We start from the raw sequence: 20,958 nt of genomic DNA, 5'->3' as shown, positions 1-20,958 counted from the left end.
CCAAAGGACAGAACAATTGATTCTGAAGATTCTTCACATAAACTACACTCTACTGCTGAAGTCGTAACACTTGAAGACAAGGTTCAATTCCCTCGCTGACATTTAACCAAACCAAGACAAAAACTAACTGCAACTTTCCTTAGATTTTCCACAAGAGCAATAACATTCAAAAAAGAAAACTGCTGGTGTATGGGATAATGTAGCAAAAAACCCCATGTTTGTAGCACATCCACAAAATTAATATCCTAAAAGAAAGCTTGTCTACACAGTATTGGAAAGGCTGAAGTCAGCATGGACTATGCACCATGAATAACTTCTGGCCTAAAAGTGTTTGGAAGCTTCCTGTTCACACCAGCTTTAAGAAGGTATATTTCAAGTGTTGATATTATGATTCTTAAAATAGGCACTTAAATACTTATGTTTAGTATGCAAAGGAAAAGATAAAAAAAAACATAGATAATGGGCTTCCTATTCAAGAAAGAACATACTCCCTTTCTCATTTCCTAAATCCCTCCAGGAATAATCAGCTGTGAGATTCATTCACCAAAGTGGATGTGCACCCTTAGAGGCTTATAGTGGTGTGTATCAGTCAGTGAGAGGTTCAATTTTTTTGTGGTTTGAGGGTTTTTGTATTAAGAGAGACTACCTAAAGCAAAGAAAATTATTATTTCCTTCCACAGATAGTAGAAGATGCTCAAAATGAAAATTGTGACAGTACATTTACCAATACCTCAAATATTTCAGTTGTAATATGCTTCTAAATCCTAAACTATTGACCATAGTGATAGCATATTTTTACTGCCTTAAATCAAGTAGCTAAATATTGAAGTCTCAAGAGTCAAGCTGAACCTTGATATGATACCACACCACATTCAAGGAAATGCTCTTTTCAATCAGTTTTTGGCAAGTCTGGTGATTCCCAGTACGGCTTCTCTCTGTTGGCACACACCAGATGTTGACCTTGAATTCCCTCACAGAAAGAAATAGGTAGATCTGAAGAATTGCCTCAACAGGAGTACTGGAGATATCAGTTACCAATTACAAGCATGAGATAGAGAAGGTTAAAGCTCTGTATCCCACAGATCATCAGTGAGCGTGGAAAGAGATGCAAGTGACTTCAGACACGTTCTGTTGCCCAGAAGCATAGCTTTCCTGATGAACCATGAGATCCTACCAACCCTTAAGGTTTGTTTGCTTCAGAATTAAATGGGCCCCAAATTTAATTTTTTTTCAGAATTAAACCCACTTTAGGAATTTCTTGTAACTCATTTTGGCTGTGACAGGCTTTAAAGGGAAGGAGAATCTGCTTCAGAGAGCCCCTAACTGTAGGTGAATTCCTGTAAAGAGCCTGATATTTATAATTTACGGTTTTTTATAGTCCCCTGCAGGGATTATAGTCCCCTGAGGGGTCCAACCAGGACACGCAATGACGACTGCAGCATCCTGTCACTCTGCTGACAAAGGAGGAAACAATAACTCAGGGACACAAAGTATTTAGTGGCTGGATTTCATGCACATGTACTTCCACATGTTGCCCAAATAAGAACATACTCTGGCCAAAACAAAAAGTGAAAGACTGTAACTTCTCTACCCTTGCCTGCAAAAAATATAAAACCCATGCACTAACCAGCATTTCTGTTTAAAAATATCCCAGTGAAAATAAAAAGCGTTTGTTCCACTGCCCGTTTTTCAGCTTTCAGCACAGCCTTACAAGGCCAGAGACTGTAAAGCAACCACTGGCATGTGCTTACACAAGGCTGTGCTCCCAGCTGGCCTCCCATCCACCTCCGCTGGCGGCTTTCTAAAGCTTGGATTCGTCTTTTGGCAGTGGTGTTCAAAACGGCGAGCATTCACGGAAAGGGTGTACAATATGTTTCAGAAGAAAACTGAAATGTGTCCCTTTCACGGCCTCTTACAAACTGAGATGGAATTTTAAAAATTTCCTTTCACCTTGACCTTGACACCACTACCCGGCCTCTACAAGGTATGTAGTGAGAAGAAAAACAACTCTGTAAGAATAAAAACATCTTTTATTTTGGTTTATTTTGGAAGCACGTGTCCCATGGCAGCTCCACACACCTTCTGCAGGTGTGAGCTGCCCTTAGCCTACAGTCAGGAGGTAGTGGGGGACATGACAAGGAGCAAAGCATTGAAGGCTTGCTCTGCCCTCTCTAAAAAGCACAGGATGATCCCAGTCATTGGCATGATGATCTAACCCATAGGTGTGATTAGCAGAGAATGGAGGTAAGACTTGTAGGTAGCTTGTGAGTAGACCAACTCTACCCAGCTTCCAACCTCCTCTCCCAACCCTCTTGGAAGGCACCTCTAACCATGTGTTGGGAACTTGGCTGGCCCCATATTTTTTGAGAAAAATATGAGAAGAGGAAGTTCCAGACCTCTTGATGGACACCACAGCTCCAAAACCAGCTCCCACATCAGTGGAGGCTGGTGAGCCACCGAAGTTGAGAAGAAACTCCTTGCCCTGCACTCAATTTTCTGAGGCAGCACCTGAACTGTGGGGAAGGTGAGGTCAACAGCAGCCGGGTCGAGTGGAAGATGACCCTGCCCATGGCAGCAGGGTCAGAACCAGATGATCTTTAAGGTCCCTTCCAACTCAGACCATTCTATCATTCTTTAACAGTGCAAACCTGCTAAAGCCAGCTGTGTTCACTTCAATGTGCCCCTCAGCCTTCCCCTCAAAACCATAGTGCAGGAAATGAGAGGAAAAAAGAGCCTGTCCTGATCTTATCTGAACAGAGATGTGGCCAGGAAATCCATGACTAATAGCAGTCCTGGGAGGGTCTAGCAGCCCTGAAGACTGGGCAAATGGCATTTGCAAGAAGGAGCAGCAGGGAGGCAAAAGAGCAAGAGCAGCAGAGTTATGGCTCCAGCCTCCCTGTAAAAGCTTCTCTCAACAAGCAATTACCTTGAGAAATTTTAGACAGAATAGGTCAAGAATACATTTCTGCAGCCTGTATGTGCACTTGCAGTCTGCAGCACCTCCACTGCACCCAGCTCAGACGCAACCCAACACAAGCAAAATGCACTGGCACTGTAATTTATAAATAAAATTATAAGTTATAAATAAAAGCCCTGCAGACTCAAAGGCCTTTGCCCATGGGCAGCTCAACTGCACTGTAACTGCAACACATACTATGAATAAATCAAATTATCACCTTAGAAACAAGTCCTGCCATCAACCAGAGTTTCAGAAAACACACTTAAAATGCAAATTAAAAACAGCCTTTTAATATGGCTTAAGCTAGTTAAAAGGAACCACCTGATGAAAATGAGAGGGTTTTTCTTTTCCCCGTGTATTGTTTGCATGCAAAATTTCTGCCCCCTTCACATAGTCTGTCTCAGCAGTATTTCACTGCGTAGGGCTAAAACTGCACTCAATTATACGAAAAAAAAAAAAGAATTTATTACCATTCAACTTCCTTATTTTGGCAGAAAGAAAGAATGTGGGGGGGGGGGTTTCCCCAGAACTACTGTAAACCAAGAAATTTCCCAATTTTTTGGCCAGAAATCAAAAAGAGCAAGGGGCTGGGGACATCTAAATATAAAGAGAATTTGAGAAACAGTAAAACTACAGCCTGCATATGATACCTGGGTGATAGTCACTGCATGGACTCATTCAACAGGCAAGTTACAAGCATGGGATGGGAGCTCAGAGCTGGTTATCAGTTGATGAGAGCCCATGAAGTACAGCAAGAAGCACCAGCCACAGGGTACTCTTTCACTACCCAGCAGATGATTAGTAACAAGCTTCCCCTTTGAGGCTTTGCTGCTACTGAAATTAAAATCTGCTTCAAATTCCTCTTTCTGCTTCTTCAGAAATCCAGTTTGGTTGGGCCGCTGGAAATGAAAGCAGAGTGTGGCCTCCATAATCACCTTTTCCTAGAAGGATGCTCCAGTCTACTTTTCTAAGCAATCCCGCACAATATCCTTAGAAGAAACTAATGAAGAAAAAAGTCTTGTAGATACACCAGGAAAACAAGAGGACCAAGATCAACAAGAAATCCTGAATTCCAAATTATGATAAATTCTTTACCCACATATTTAATGTATATATTGCAAAAAATTGATTGTAGCCATTTAAATATAATATAATATGAAAAGGCTGCTTTAGGCTTCTGAATACACTTTTTTATTGATACACGAGAACAGACCTTTCTTGCTTGGTGCATAACAGGATTTTTATGCAATATTGACAAACACAATAAAAACAAAATTACCAGTACCAGTCTCCTTCAGTATCTTGTACGCTTCTTTTGACAGGCAATGCAGAGCAATGGAATATGGAAGTGCTGTGTGCTCACATTAAGTGCATATTTCAGAGTATTCTTCACCAAAGAAGAATATCAAGAAAAAACATTTCCCAAGAAAATGACGTATATGCAGTTTAGCTAACCATGTGTCTGTCTTTCAGCTCTCCATGGACTTAAAATTACTGTTCAGTTTTACCTCTAATTTGATATTTCACTACAATGCAGAAACATAACTGGCTAGGAAAGAGATACAGATCAAAGGGCTCCTTTGATGGAAAGGCTGAAATGATGGACACTTCAAACCAGTGACTTCACAAGACAGGTCACAACTCAAAAATTCTCCCATGATAGAGCTACTTGTTTACATAATAAAATATGAATGAATGAGTAGGTAATGATGAACCATTAACATGGGGGGAAAATTGCTTGGCAGTCTCTGTTCTTCTCTCGGACAAGATACTTTTGTGGACAAAATTATAGAAGGCACACATTTACTTCAGCAGTACATTTTTCCTCTTTTCATGACCCCCTTTGTTCTACTCTCTGTTTTAGGCTACAACACTGCATCCTGCAGCTGTTGATGCACCCATGGCTTTTGCACTGTGCAGTGTTACTGTCTTCAGCAGGATGCTCACCTTACCATGGAGGCCACCTTGCACATAGCTGGTGAGAAAAAAGCTCCTTAACTGGTTCAACCCTGCCAGGGGTGCCATTCTATTTTTAACAGCAGCTTTCCTATTTGCCCTGGGACATGTAGGCCATAAAAGCATTGACTACGACAAACGTTTAGGCACAAATGAAAAGATTCCCAGTGATCTGTGTTCAGTATCATAGTGTAATTTCCACAGAGGAAATGTCACTCCTTTTACAAATGCACAGACCAGCAAGTGACTTCTTACAAGCAAGAAAGCAGAGGCACAAAGAGAAGAGTGAAGAAACAAAAGTGTCAGATAGGGAAGATGTGGGCACTATGTTAAGGAAAAACTTTCTACAGTAAAAGCAGTTAAGCCCTGGGACATAACCCCAGGGAGAAGATCCCTATTTTTAAAGACAGAGGAAACATATGTCAGGAATAAGAAAGACTTCAGGGACAAGGGATGACCTCTGAGCCTCTTCCAATCCTACCTCCTTTGGTCCTGTGATGCACAGTCACAACACAAAAATGTAATAAACAAAAACAGAAGGAAAGAAGTAATGGAGGTCACTTTAGATGGTAGTCAGCAAACAACCTCCCAGAGAATGAAGAGTTGTCAAAGCTTCCTCAGGAAGTGACAAAGACTAGAAACTTTGCCTTAGTCGCAAACCTGGCAATCTCTTCTGTGGTTGCCACACACAATTACATCAGGATTTGGCAGGGAGATGTAAATCACTCCTCCAGCCCACATAAAGAATATGTTGGGAGCTAAGGCACAGGGCACTCAGCAGCCACAGACAGATTAGGAAAGCTGGCAGCTGCACAGCCAGCCACATTTCAGCACTGAAGCATGGCTCAGGAACACAGCAGCTCCCCTATACTTCTCTCTCCTCCAGCCACTCAACAAGGTGCCCACATGGAAACACCATGCAAATCAAATGAGAGCTACACTTCATGTCACCACACACACTGAGCTGCAGCTAAAACCTGCTCAGACCCAGAAACATGTGGCATCTAACACAGGGACAACTGCTGGGACAAACAAACTGGACTGAGAGACCAGGAAAAGTCAGGGGTAACAAGACAGGATTTGGAACAGAGCTCAAGTATCTGCACTCAGGAAGATGAACACCTTCCACATGTGGACACCTCACTGCCCAGCAGCAATAATTTACTGGAGGAAGTAGTTTAGGAGCAGGCTTGAGGACACTTGCATGGCTACATACTAAAGAGAGCTGTTCAACTGTACCTCTGTAGCTCCTACACCTGCAGCTCCGAGGCACTGGACAATTAGGCAGGCATCCTGCTCCTGCTAGCCCACTGACAAGCTGGAACCATCCCTTCTCAGAGAGCTCTGCAATCAACAAAGCCTTCCTTCCAAACTGACTCACTCCAACCCACTCCTGCTGCCCCAGATTTCCCCTTTGCCTTTCTCTCCCTCGTGTCTCCTTCAATAGCAACAAATCCCATAACCATCAGCTTGTAGTGCACTACTCCTGGCTGCTCCAAATCACTCCCATGACACCCACAGAGAGTTTTAAAAACCCCAAAATACTCTGGAGAAGGAAGAAATGGAATGCAGACACCCAGATCCCATTTTGTTAGGTTAATGCTAAAAACCAGAGGCCAGGCTCCTTCCTGGCAACGTGGGTTTACATCCAGGAGCCAATAACCTACTCCCCCTCTCCAGTGCAATGGCTCCAGGCCACTCACTGGCCCTGGAGTACTGCACTGGCCTGTAGGGCTGGCAATGTGGACCACAGCTCTGGTTTCTCTATTTCTCTTCATCATCTTCCCATCTAGACCCTCTATAGCCAAACGGGGCTTCAGAGCTTGTGGAGGAGCTGGCTTTGCAAACATTGCACCCGCTGCAGTTTTTTCCCACTGGGAAATTCTGAATAGGCAGAAACAGCCCAAGCCCAGGCCCTCTGCACACCTTGAAGCCAGAAACTGTCAGTGATCCTCCTGTCTGATCCAGAGCCTAGGGCTGTGTTCAAAAGTGGGGAGGGATATGGGTTTACAAACCAATTTAATACATACTTCTAACAAGGACAAGAACTTGTCTTGGGACTAGGACATGCCAAACTTGACTGATTATCAAGGGATCTATGACGTACAATGCAGATTAACCAGGTCCAGGACCTGCTGAAAAAAACGACTGTCAAGATTTCTTTTGGTAGATCTGAGAATGTATTTTTGAATTGCCATCTGGCTTTCAAGCAGATCAAAAGATTAATCCCTCCATTTGTTCACACAGACAGGTATGGAGTTTCCCTGCTCTAGAAATGTCTAAACTTCTTGAGAGGATTCATCATCTGAAGGATTCCTCTCTTCTGGGAAAACAGTGTCAATCCCCACAGTAAATGAGACGTCTGTGATCAGAAGTAGAAGGTTTTCTAGGACTATGACCTCTTAAAACAGAAGGAACATCTCGCTCATTACTAAGTAACTATAACTACAGACACATTTCCCTAAGTGCTACCACTGCTACCCCATCATTTTAATGAATCTGCAGAGTACTTGCATACTCCTAGCAACACAGAACTCCATTATAGGTTTCTTTCCCTGTCTTAAAAAAAAAAATTGCCTTACAAAACCTCCAGTAAGTTTTAATGTTACAAAACATCAATAAATTATGGACATGAGGAATCTCATACCACAAGACACTTCATCTCTATAAAATTACAACATTTTCTGCTGGAGAAGAAAACAAGACATCCACATATTCTACCACAGACTTTTCATGTTTGTACAAACCACATTTATTTTTGTTACTATGCCATTTTAAAAGTTGAAGGCAGGAATTCTAACCAAGAAAGAAGGAATGGTCACTGCCAAATACTTTGGGTTGAACTCTCCAGTGCCCTGGCACCACATCCTGGCAAGAACTACTCCAAAGCAAAGTACCCACTCCTGCTGGGCTAAGTGTCAACACAAATCAGAGAGAATTGGAGCGTTTACTTGTGTTTGGTTTTCAAACCTTCAACTCACTTGGATGGCATGAACGCAAATTCACTCTAAAACGCCTTCATTCATGCAGCTTCTCTGAGTGCTTACGGGGAGATGTGGGCCTAAAAGCAGCCGAACTTGCACCGGGTAATTTGAGATATTTGACTTTTAAAAAGAAAGTTGTGTACTGGAGTAATGATGCTCTGCTGGTTACTGTCAGGAGAGGTGGTTCTGCTCTGCAGCAGTGTTTGTGCCAACTTAGTGGGCACATTTTGCCGGGAAGCTCCCTCGGTGCCGGGCAGAGAAGGGCAGGCGCAGCCGAAGTGCAAAGCTAAGCACATTGTTGCTCCAGATGTGAAAAGCACGCGCGAGCTCGCCAAAAAAGCGAAAAAAAAAAAAAAAAAAAAAAAAAAAAAGAAAGAATGGCAAAAAGGACGTTCCTGTAAGGAGTCGAGTCAACGAAGCGCTGCTGAATAAACTAAACAAAGCACCGAGCAGCACATCGGTGAGACGGGACCGAGCCCCGGGAGAAGGAGCCATCCGGCACAGCGTCCCGGGGCGGGCAGCGCTGCTGCTTGTCTCCGGGCGGCTCCCCACCGCTGGAACGGGGCTCGGCGTGGCCACCGCCGCCTGTGACGAGCCCCCAGGGTGGGCAGCAAACCCCCTTCCCCACCCCAGGTATCTTCGGGGTTCTGGCACCAAAGGACGACCTCCGCGGGGCCACCGCGCTCGGGGTGGGAGATGGCTCTGCGCCGTCAACACGCCCGCCTGGGGAGCGCTGGGGGAGACCCCCAAAAGAGAGCCACTCACCACCTCCCCCAGCCCGCTAGGCCCTTCTCACTTCTAAAAAGTTGAGAAACAAGACAAAAGCAACAAGCCCCAAAGCCTCCCCGCGCCCGACGGAGGCCGGTGCGCGGCTGCCAAGTTTCGGCGTGGAAGAACCTTCTGCGGCCGAGCCCCCCGCCCCGCCCGGGACCGCCAGGCGCGGCGCCCCCCGGGAAGCGGGACAGCGAGGCTGGAAGTGTTCCCCGCCTTAGCGAGCAGCCCAGCTCCACAGCCCCCACCTGCGAGGCGAGAGAGGAAGGAAAGAAAGAAAGGGGGAAGCGACCCCCCGGTCGCCCTTACTCACTCCAAGCAGACACACTTTCAGCTCGCGTATCGCCATCATCTGCCCGGGGCCCGGCCGCTCCGCATCCCCGGCGCGCCGCCGCTCCGCACTGCCCCGCCGAGGCGGCCCAGCCCCGCCGGGGCCGCCCCCGCCGCCGGTCACATGCGCCCGGCCCCGCCTCGCTGCTGCCCCCCGCTCCCAGCGCCGCCGGACCCGGCCGGGAGCGGGCACGGGGCGCTCCAGGGCTGCGGGCGCGGCCGGGGCTGAGCGCCGGGGCGGGCTGGTGAGCGGGGACAGCACAGAATCGTTAGAGATGGAATGGAGCTCTGGAGACCATCTGATCCAAATTCCCTGCCAAGGCAAGGTCACCTGGAGCAGGTTACACAGGAACACACCCAGGTGGGTTTTGAATGTCTCCAGAGACGGAGACTCCATGAACTCCCTGGACAGCTTGTTCCACTGCTATGCCACCCTCAGTGTGAAGTTCTTCCTCGTGTTGAGGTGAAACCTATTGTGTTTCAGTTTATGGCCATTGCTCCTCATCCTGTCACTGGGAACGACTTAAAAGAGTCTGACACCATCCTCTTGGCACCCGCGTTTGAGATGCTTATGTGTATTAATGAGATCCCCTTCAATCTTTTCTGAGGCCCAGAATCTCTCCGCATAAGAGAGACGTTCCAGACCCCTAATAATCTTTGTGTCCCTTCGCTGGACCCCCTCCTGGAGCTCCTTGTCTTTCTTGTACTGCAGGGTAAATATTTGCTATTGTGAGAAAAACAGTCTGTGAGAGACGGCATCCTGCAGGGGGCTGTGCATATGCTTAGTCCTACACACCATGTGCTGGGCTAGGCACGGGGTGGGCTCTGGTTGTGAACCATCTGAATCCATCTCCTTTTTCTTTTCTTTTTTCTTTTTTATTTTTAAGCTTTTCCTGCTGTGTGCAGAAATAATTGAAAATAGTAACTCCATTTTTTTACCCAATCCTGGTAATACACACCCAATTTGGATTAAAATAGTCGACCTCAGGTTAGTAGTAGGGTTGCAGCCCACACATCACATACCAAATTTAAGTTAAACTCATCAGCTTAAGGCTAGTCTTCTGAAATCAATGCAGAAATGGTCATAACCACTCTGCTCTTGGTATACAAGGTTCTAGAATTTATGGAGAAGGGTTGCCCACAATAACCCCAGGAAGGCAGAACAGCATAATCCATCAGATATTTTAAATCAGAGCCTCTCTGTTCTGCTTACGGTTTTATTTTGGCTTCTTTTTTTTTCCCCGCACTAATTTATTGGGTAAAATTGCTACAGGGAATTGAAGAAAATCTTGATTAAGCATTGTGAGATTACTGCCAGGTCATTAGATGTTTCTTGGCAATAAACTGTTGTGGCAGTCATTATAACACTAATTAGTTCCACACGGAGCCGTGCACTCACACCAATAAGCTGGATGGAGATGTTTGCCCACTTCCAGAGATCCCAAACCCTAGGCCAAGGAAATGCCTGGAGCAGAGCAGTTGTTGTGGTTTAGGATCACCTTTACATAGATTCTTTTGGGGGTTTTGTGATGTTTTTAAAAAATTCTGTATCTTTCATGTATCCTATTAGTCATCTATACCTTTCCTTTGGTCCAGATTTTGTAATTCTTGAAGTCTGGGATTTTTTCATTACTGTATATGTGAAACATTATGCCACCTGAATTAATTTCAGCAAGACACACTGGAATTACATTATCATAGAATCATGGAATGGCTTGGGTTGGAATGGTCCTGAAAGATCATCTAGTCCCAAGCCCTAGTGCCATGGGCAGGGACACCTGTCCATTTTTTCAGAGTGTAATACATCTCATTGACTTCATAGCCATATAACTACATGTCCACTTGCTGTCTTGATTCAGTACCACCAAAATATGAAACAGTACCTGAGATATTTGCCCAGGAAAGCAAGTCAGATTCCCATCTTTCATCCTACCTGGGGAAATTTCTCAAATACACACTGGTGTAGTGTGAGCTCTTACTAAAAGAAGTTACAGCTCAGACCTCAAAAGTTTCTTGTTTATAGAACTAATGACTAATTAGCTACCTACAAACAAGCAAACTGTTTAAAACAGTAGCACAAAGATGACCCAGTGGAAGTTGTTCAGGCTGAAACAGCAGAAGAGAGATCGTTAAGGGCAATTTTATTGTACAGTCAAAAAATCTAGAGAGCCAAACAAAAATTAACAACCAGAGGAAAAAGTAACATTTAGTACTTGTTTAAACAAAGAGCCTATAAACAACAAAAACAACAAAAAAGATATCCCCAAAAAATTTGAGTATCCCCAAAATTAGGGAGATAAGAAGAGAGAAAAACAACAGACGTGTTCTGGTATTAAAAAAAGCTACTGATGCTCATTCTTCCAGGAACTGGCATAATCTTTGTGTTTGTCTGAATGCAAGACACTGTGGTCAGGAAAACATTTTTGCAGAATTGGTCATGTTGCAGTATTTTCAAATGGCTGATTAAAAATAAAGGAAAACAAGTCTTTGCATCCCAGAAGTTTTCTTTCTTTTTTTTTTTCTTCCTTTTGTAGCATTTTATCCAATGAATAATTGTAAGTTTTGAAGCAATGGTGTACCTCACTTCTTTCTGATCAACTGTATTTTGGTTTTGGGAAGTGCAAAGCCAAGTGGCTTTGGTTTTCAGCAGCCTTCCTCTAGAGCTTTCAAGCCATGGCATGGTGTCCTCCAGTGGTCTGGAGCAACGGCAGCTGGGGCTGCTGCTGCCCTTCTCTTTGCCCCTACTCACATGTGTCTGCCCCAGTGTGGCTCACGCTAGTAGAAGACTAGTCCCATGTTAAAAGTTTTCTATGACCTCAGTCTCCTCCTCTCTACAAGTGGTGTAATGGTATTTAGAAAGCCTGTATTGGTAGGAAACTGGATGCTTTTGAGGTTCTGGCAGTGCTTGTAAGCTTATAAAGGCATCAACAGTTCCTCCTCCTGCTTTCTTTCTCTGTGAGTGACGTAGGTAGAGAAAGATCCATCCAAGACCCTGGTGTGTACCCAGATCCTGAAACTGCTGTTGTCTGTCTCAAGCACTGATGAGTTACTTCCTTTCTCCCATGTTACTTCCCTTCTCGATTTCTTGGCAAGCATCTTTCTCACACAAAAATGTTATCTCCCCCTCTTCACTGGCGAATTCAATCCAGACACTCCTACTACGGGCTGCCATCCCAGCTCTTATTCCCAAGGCAGGGAACAGGAGGCAAGTTAACGCCCTGCTGCCCAGGAAGAAATGCCTCTGCATCCCTAGGATGACACAAACTTGCAGTACAGTAATGACTGCCACCACAGAAATCTTTCTGGTGCTTGCCCAAGAAACTGCCAAAATCTCTTAAAAGGAAAGCAGCTGCTGCTGAGCAAGCTGTTCCTTGATGGGAGGAGCAGCTTCCAGCTCCTAGATCCCATGTAAAATTCTGCAGTTTTGAAATTGATAAAATTCTGGGAGATGCTATTTTTGTTTGTTTGTTTACTTGACCAAAGTAAATATTTACTTAATCAAAGTTTGCTTACTTAAACAAAGGCTAGAAAAGGACTAGCCTGGAAAAGCATCATGAGAGTCCTGAGACATGAAAACCAGAGAAGTATAGGAATGACCTGGTGGAGATAAGAGCATCATTCTGATTTCAGCTACGCAGATCTTAAGCCACTGCAATTCTTTTTTTAGCTTGAGAAGGGTTATTCCACTTCATTGCACATGCAAAAAGTGAATTAGGTTATTTATAACCCACTGGTTCCAGCATTAATGCCAGGAGACTATGTAGCTGGCTGCTATTTCATTTTGTTGTAGTGTTCCTTCATGTTTTAACATCTTCTGTTTAGGGCAGTTAGATGGTCCAGTCACTCCCTTCTGAAGAGAAAAATCTTCTGGAAAAGGTTAGAGGAGAGTAAACCTCTGCAAGATGCTATTTGCAGCTTGACTGCCAAGAACTTTGAAACACACCATTATTGCTGTTGAGTGAAACCTGGGAATTGTTTGTGTAAAGCTTACCAGCACGCTTCTTGTTGGACCATGTAAGAGATGCGCTGCTCCTAAAGTGTTTGGGAAACATTTTGACATCTCTGGCAGTAGAGATGTATGTTTGTCAAGAGGGTCAAGTTTACTCTGCTTATTCACTGCTTATCCCCAAGGCAATCTCCTATCAAAGGAGTGAAAAGTGGTGCAAGACTTCTCATTCTTTGCAAATGATGTCGCATAGCCTCAAGCTGGTGACAGTGCAACATTTCTCCACTGTTAGATGGGGAAAGAATTTTAAAAAAAGCTTTTTGCTTACGTGGGAAAAACAGAAGCTGTAGTACAACTTGAGAACACTGCAAATACCATAGCAAATTAAGCACCAAGAAGGGTGAAGAACTAGCTAAAGCAAAATATTGGCTCAATTAAAGAAGAGACATAAATTAGCTTCAGATGGATTTCATCTGGAAGCTAGGATTAGGGCTTTCTAAGTCTTTGAAAAGCTCAGTCAGAGCAATAAATGAAAAGTAAACAAATTTAAAGGTACAGCCTTATACAGGTAAAAAGAAATTTCTGAGATGTCTTGGAAAGCAGAAGTCAAGACTTGGTGATCCAACTGATTATTTGTCCGTATTGCTAAGTAAATTGGCCAGTGAGCCGGGTTTGACTGGGGTAAAGTTAATTTTCTTCCCAATGGCTGGGATAAGGCTGTGTTTTGGATTTGTGCTGAACACAAATTAATAGGGTTGGTAATATAGACATGGTTTTGTTATTGCTGAGCAGGGCTTACACAGATCCAAGGCCTTTTCCACTCTTCATACTGCCGTGCTGGGGAGGAGGCTGGGAGCACATGGGAAACTGGGAGGAGACACGTCTGGGGCAGCTGACACCAACTGACCAAAGGAATGTTTATATGACATCATGCTCAGTTTATAAAGTGTGGGAATAGGGAAGAAGGGGGGACATTTGGAGTGATGGAGGTTGTGTTCCGAATGTGTAACAGGGCCCTGCTCTCCTGGAGGAGCCTGGACACCTGCCTGCCCACAGGAACCAGTGAATTCATTCCCGTTTTTGCTTTGCTTGTGTGCACAGCTTTTGCTTTGCCTATTAAATGGTCTTTATGGGAACTTGCAAGTTTTCCAGCTTGTACTCTTCTGATTCTCTCCTCAATCCCACTGGTAGGGCAGAGAGTGAATGGCTGCCTGGGGCTTGGTTGCTGGCTGGGGTTAAACCATGACAGCATTCCTTATACTGTATGAATTCGTACAGTCAGTTCTTGATGAAAGCTTTGTATCTTATTATCAAACTCATTTTCCATATGAACCTTATGAAAACGCTAATATGTTCCCACAAGGCTGCACAAGTCCTTTGTCGTATATCATTCCATACAAAACCATGCCTGAGCATGCAGGTGTTTGCAGTGTAAATACCAATCCAAACAAAAGGCTATTGTGATTTCCTGTACCAAGGCAGAGTTCAAAACAGGGGTCACTGACTGGGGCATATTCATGGTTGCAATTTTGATGTTTCCATAGCTCTTGTAACATGTTCTGTGTTGCAGGCCATCATTTTGGGCTGCCAGTTTTGAGAACAGTTTGTAAAGACAGCGTGATGATTGTTCTGAATGAGTCCCTGGAGATGACAAGGACTGTCTTGGTTTACTTTTGGTGATGCTGACATTGGTTTGCTCAGTTCCTTGCATGCTTCTGGCATAGGTGACACCTGTTACTTGCTGCTTGAAAAGGGAATGTGAAGATCAGCTTCACCCAACTATCGGTTGTCTGGTTGGAGTGATAACTGGAGACCTCTACTTCAAAATTGAGGCAGTCTTTGCAGCAGGTTGGTGATACCTTCTTGCCTTCCAGCTCACTGCAGGAGCAGCCCAGCAAGGTTCTCATAAATTACAACTGGATTTACTGAATAGACATGCTGTTTCCTTCTAGCAGTATATTCCACAGTACACTATTCTTGTAGAGTGGTGCAGTATCTGGTTTACCACCATTAGCTTTGTATGAGGTGAAGGAGCCTGTGTTTACTACTAAATGAAAGGAGAGCATACACAATTCTCCTTTTAATTAAGCTTAGCCTTATAAACTATGAAAAGGGTTTTATATTAAGGCCAAAGTTTTATTGTCAAGCAAGCAGGCTTCTATTGTGCATACTGCCAAAGAGAGATAACAAGGCTCTTGTACTTCAGAAATTTGTCCTGCCAAGTGAGCATCAGGTTTGTCTAAAACATACCCAGCGTGTGCTGCCAGCCAGAGTAGGTTTGAACTTCACAATGATTTTTCTCATTAAATCTGCAGGCAGTGAATGTACATTGATTGGTTCTTCCTCTGGTTACAGAAGACCCAAACAGGGACCTTCCAAACAAGGCTCAAATGAAAATTTTCAAATGAGAATGGATCTATCCATCCTGACCTTACGGTAGTGGAGGCAGTGAGAAGGGTGTCTGTACCCAGCTTGTGGTGTCACTCCTACCTTTTTGTCTGCATCAGTGGAACTGGGTGTTCATTAGGAACACTCATGAGGCAACTGCAAAGGAGAAATTAAAATCCATTTGTAAGCCAGGTGGTGACAGAGGAGACTTATCTTATGTCTTAGTCCTTTGTCTTACATACTAAAATTGATTCCTTTGTTTAGATTTAACAGTGAGAGGGATCTTTGCACTCCCAAGAGAAAACAGGAAAACAATATGAGAAACGAATTTCAGAGGGAGAAAAATCTGATCATTTTGATGATGAGAAAGAAATTCTCATCAATCCATAAAATCTACAGCATAAAAGATAGAGCTCCTTTTTTTTTCCCTTTTGTTTTGTTTCTGCTATGAATAACATTTTTGTGTGTTGAAATGAGTTTAAGTCTGAGTTTGGGAGTGTGACCTCCCCTCTTCCCACCACTAGTATAAACAGCCCTGAAATGCAAGGGGTTTTTGATGTAAATTCCAAATTCCCTTTTTGAGTCTATGTCCGTTATAAGGACAAATTAACCCTTAAAGAAACATGCAGTTTTGCAAAGTTTTGACCACAGAATTTGTAATTATTGCTGGTAATGATGATGGCATTTGTCATTTCAGGACAACTCTTTGCTTAATATTTATTCTAATTTCCTTGTACAGCAGCGGTAGTCCTGCCTGTTTATGGACCTCAGAATCTGTCTCCAACACAGATAATTTGAGTTTGTTCAAACCAAAAAACAAATAAGAAGTTAGTGTGCTATGTTTTGTAGGTTTTTTAATATATATTAATAAAGTATTTTACAAGGGGGTAAAGAATGCACTACTTGATCAATAGCTTTAATTTTCTAATGAGGAGTAATAATATAATAATCTCTTGAAATAAGCAATAACTTGTCAGGACCTTAACTGCACCAAGAGGTGCTGATTATCCTGACATAACTAATAGCTAAGAAACTATCTTGAGGAGCACAAACTGGAAATATGCACAATGCAACCTGTTTTATCAGTCCAGCTATTTTACCCTCCTTCTCAATTAGTTCTTATGGTTTCTTTAAAGATGGTGGGTGCATTAGGTCCAAAAATCCTGCAGTACACTAGGAGGCTTTAAATGTTATTCTTAGGGCAATTAAATGCAAAAGAAAAGTTCTATACTAGGTCTGCACTCTAAGGGTCTGCAGACTTACCTTCATCACACCTAGATCATCGAACCATATCTCTCACTTTCACAATTAGAAAAGTTTTAAGAAGAGATGAGAATAAAAAAGTAATAAAGTAGTAAGTTGTGAAGGTATAGCTTAAAGAGAACTAGCACTAGTTCTCTTCAGCAAAGGAATCAGCAAAGTGAAGGCCTATCTGCAGAACAACCTTAAAGAGAAGCTACCATGGTCAAAATCCTTCTTATGATATCAGAATGGTGGTAAAATGATTAAAAAATAAATCTGATGCTCTGGCAAAGACAAAATATCATTTCACCAAAACCCAGAAAGAGTCAGAAGTCTCATTTTGGTGTTAGAACATATTAAAAAAAATCTAATTCAACTCTTCAAGCCTTGGTTGAAGTGAGTCTGAGCTAGTAGTGCCAAGTAATTCCTTTCAGTATGACAGGTGGCTGCAATGGTGGTGTGGTCCCTGACCCACTGATCCAGGTGTTCATGCAGTCATTAGCAAGGGAAGAGTCTAGACTGTGAGCAATTTGGACTTTATGTGAGCCGCTATTGTTGACTTCTGGGCATGTGACTTGACTGTAATTTCTCTTTTTAAAAAGCTCAGATGAACTGCATCTTGGTGGGAATATCCTTTTGGCTCCTACATGAAGAATGGAAGCACTTGGGCATCTGGGTGACTTAGGTCATAGCAATTTCCAATAGCATGAAAACTAAGGAAATCAGACCACTAGAAATAAGAAAGGATCTGGGAAGCTAGGTCCCAGATGATTTGCACAGAGGATGGGGAAAAAAATGAACTACTGTCTGGCTTTATCCTGCAGGAAGGGAAGGTTAACAATACTGTGGGAGTTCAAAGAATTCCATCCAGATGCAGAGATGCCTGGGCGTGTTAACCCACAGCAACAGAAAGTTCATAATATCCTATTTATTCCATCACAGCAATGAGGACATGAAGATGTCTTTGAGGAGGACAACTATGGCACACCTATTTTTGGACTTGTCACCCAAAAAAATAAGCTCACACCTAGGGCTGCTTGATTGGTTTACCTAGTCCAAGGGAAGAAGTATGATAGGCGAGTAATCAGTCTCAATGTACGTATGCTGTGTTAGTGGCATATCAGGAGAGAAATGTGGAAGAAAAAGGAATGCAGAGATTTTTGAAGATAAGATTACCTAAATCCTGCCTTAAAGCAAGACATGTGGCTCCCTGCTCTTATCTTCATGAAGGATCTGTCTGCAGATCAAAGAAACAAAATCATCACGCTGCAGCTTCTTTTTTTCAAGATAAGCCAAATTTTCACTGCCTCTCCTCTAACTTGCACTGGCATGCTGTACACTGCTTGCTTTTGTGTTTGCTTATCAAAAGATACCATGAGATAATTAATGCTTATAAGCTAGAGCTTTCCAGGAGAAATAATTTTTCTTTTATTCTCAAGTTCTTAAAATCTTGAAGTTTTTTTCCATGACCATTCTGAAATCTTTACAGATTAACTTTTCATGGGTAGCTGAAGGACACCACAGCAAGTACAGCCTTCTATTTAATCTATTTCTCACTGAGGCAAATTATAAACTAAAATTTTCCCTGTGTATTTAATCTAATATAAATCTTAAAATACGATTGAGGGAAAGGATGTAATACATTATTTGAAGCTAATCCATTAACCCATAGGTTAATAGCATTCATACCCTTAAAAAATCACAATTGATAGGAAATTCTGAGAACGAAATAATATCTTTGGAATATTAGTTCTCTATTCACAGGTCTTGTGAAACAGCAGACTACTTTTCAAAGGAAAAGGTGGAAAGCCCTCTGAAAACATTGTATCTGTGCTTATTCCTGTACAGAATCCTTTCCAGCGCCAGGGGCAGACCTAGAGTCCTTTTAGCTCCTGTTAGCAGGAGAGTTCACCTTGTTCCCTTCTGTCTGTCTTGTATGAACGTGAGTCTTGCAAGCTCCTTTTCCTCCATAAAACTTTTACTCTTGATACAAGGCATCCACAGCCTTCCTTCCTCTAGTTTCACTTTTATTTCAGTAAGCTGTCCTACCTCATAAATGCATGAATTTTGCCAAGGGAGCAGTCAGGACTAGGCAGGACCAGACTAACAAGGTAGTTATGCCCTCAGAGTGCATCTGAGTGGAGAAAGCAGGGAAAAGGCAGAATACTATGTTCCTCCTGTTTAGCAAGCAGTATATGATAAAAAAGGATGTAATTCTTGATCAGGAGTCAAAGAAGAATCAAACGTAATGTATTTAATCAGGTGTTTCATAAATGTAACAGCTTGATGTTTAATAATGGAACTCAGGACAGGATTATCCCTCCTGCCTGTATGAAGCCCTGTAAGTAGGGCTCAGTTTCTCCATGTTAGAGCTCCTTGTTCTCAGTACGAGTGGCTTCTTAGTCTCAGAAACAAAATCAGCACTGTGGTTTTCAAAATACTGCCTGGAAGGAGATGCAAACAGGAAGAGTGCAGAGAGGGTGAGGTACATGCATGCAAATGTACAATCACAGCATACCCAGCTCAGTATGCTTATGGACGTCCAATTAACAGCAAAATTGCATTTAAATAAAAATGTTGCAGCCACTCCATTAGGGAACAGATAGAATTTTCTTCTGTGCTGCAACTGCAGACAGTGTTCCTTTAAATCAATGTTATTTTTATTAATTTTAATACTTTTCCTTTCTTTTACTTCCAGCAAGTCTGACTGTAGTCTCGTTGCCAATGGAATATCTGAGGGTGAGAGCTGCAGCTTTTTTAGTTTTTACTTTACTGTTTTCAAAGCGGGGTTCACTGGAATAAATGACAGTTGGAAATATACTGAGTTTCTCATGGGCTAAATCCATCTTCATTCAAAAGAAGATTTCCTGTATGCTGTGCTTGACAAACATATTACACTAAATCAGTACTTTGATCCCACCCAAATTCCAATACCACTGTGCATACTTTGTCTGTCTTACTTTATGAATCACTCAATAAAACACACCCAGTTCAAGATATTACTGGCAATGCTACAGTGTATGTACATTAAATCTCATTTTAAACAGAAACCTTGGAACCTGGAATGTTGCCAGTGCTTGAATCCAATAAAAATTTGAAATGCATAATGTAAAGCTTCTTAATATACCTGACACCCTTCAACTGTTCCCACAGTTAAAAAATATTACATCTTACATTTGTACCTCAACCAGGCACCCAGGAGGTTAAGCCCTATATGATAGTAAAAGAAAAGGAAATTATAATTTTTATATCAAGTGAGCAAAGCTGATTTGGAAATTATTGAGAGAATCAGCCTAGTCAGGAGCTCCTTTGGGGCTGTAATTGCTCTTTCACATCTTAGCTAATTTAATTAAACAGAGAAACTATTTTTGGACTAAACAGCTCTTTAAACTTTTGGTACCTTCTATTACAAAGCATCTGGCCCTGTATGTAGTCAGATTTCTTAAGTCATTCTTTATCACTGTCTTCTTCAGAAATTATACATGAGGTTTTGTGTGTATCACCTATAGTTCCATGTACATTTATTTCAGATAAAAAAACTTAATTCTTTGGATTCCCTCCCAGTTCAATAGCTGAAAATTTCAGTGTAGGAACCAGTACATGTCAAGAACCATCATTCAGTTCTTCTCTTTATTTTGGGTAGCTTTTTGGTGGTTGTTTCCTCTGTTATATAATCCTTTTTTCATAGTCTGTAATCCTTTTCTAACACTGTAAATGAGATAAGCATTGAGTCTTTTCAGATGTTGTCAGCCTTCACTTTGAGAGGAACAACAGTTTCAGTTTTAATTAATTCTTCAGTGAAAGCACCTCTGCTATATTTTGCATATATTTGATTAATCTCCAAGTGTTGTGCCACAGTCTGTCCATACCTCTATCTGGGCTCAGTGCTACATGAAGTGTAATTACACAGTTGCTGATTGAGTTGGAGCAGAAGCAGAATGAGTTCACATCTGCCCTCAAAAGACTGAACAAGCACACACATCTGAAGGCTGCCTCCTCCAGAGGTCGAAAATACATGTGTGTGTAACTGACCCTGAAATTTAGTGTTCTTCCTGCAGTAGCCAGGGTCATCTAAACAAAGGGTTCTTGGGAAGTAACCTCTTGACTTCTCCACCCCTCACATTTTTAAGGCTTGACAAGTCCTAGCACTTGCACAGACCAGGATAACAAGCCGTGTCCCATAACAATCATTCTCCTGACATGCTTCCCACTGGCACCTACCACCCTTCAGATCAGCAAAAAAAGAGCTTGGCTGCCTGCATAGGCATGTACCCAGTCCTCCCTGACTAAATGGATTACACCGTTGTTGGCTGAATAGGGCGCCAAGAAGACTCCCAGCCAGCTTGTATTCATGTGGGTTATGAAAGAGTGCTACTCCTAAG

The 20,958-nt window shown here is 42.7% G+C and overlaps 2 protein-coding genes across 3 annotated transcripts in view; one reads left to right on the top strand and one right to left on the bottom strand.

Moving 5' to 3' along the window:
• The window catches only part of RAB31 (RAB31, member RAS oncogene family), a 62,456-nt gene extending 53,331 nt beyond the window's left edge, over positions 1-9,125 (bottom strand). Inside the window, exon 1 of the mRNA XM_068192399.1 lies at positions 8,984-9,125. Within this exon, the coding sequence (XP_068048500.1) occupies positions 8,984-9,022 (39 nt within the window). The 5' untranslated portion in view covers positions 9,023-9,125. The remainder of the gene's footprint in view (positions 1-8,983) is intronic.
• The window catches only part of PPP4R1 (protein phosphatase 4 regulatory subunit 1), a 283,628-nt gene that overhangs the window by 191,351 nt on the left and 71,319 nt on the right, over positions 1-20,958 (top strand). The window lies entirely within an intron of this gene.

Source organism: Anomalospiza imberbis, chromosome 1, assembly GCF_031753505.1.
Source record: "Anomalospiza imberbis isolate Cuckoo-Finch-1a 21T00152 chromosome 1, ASM3175350v1, whole genome shotgun sequence".
In the NCBI taxonomy this organism is placed as follows: domain Eukaryota; kingdom Metazoa; phylum Chordata; class Aves; order Passeriformes; family Viduidae; genus Anomalospiza; species Anomalospiza imberbis.
The sequence above is the reverse complement of the archived record's forward strand: the minus strand, read 5'-3'. Positions and strand labels throughout refer to the sequence as shown.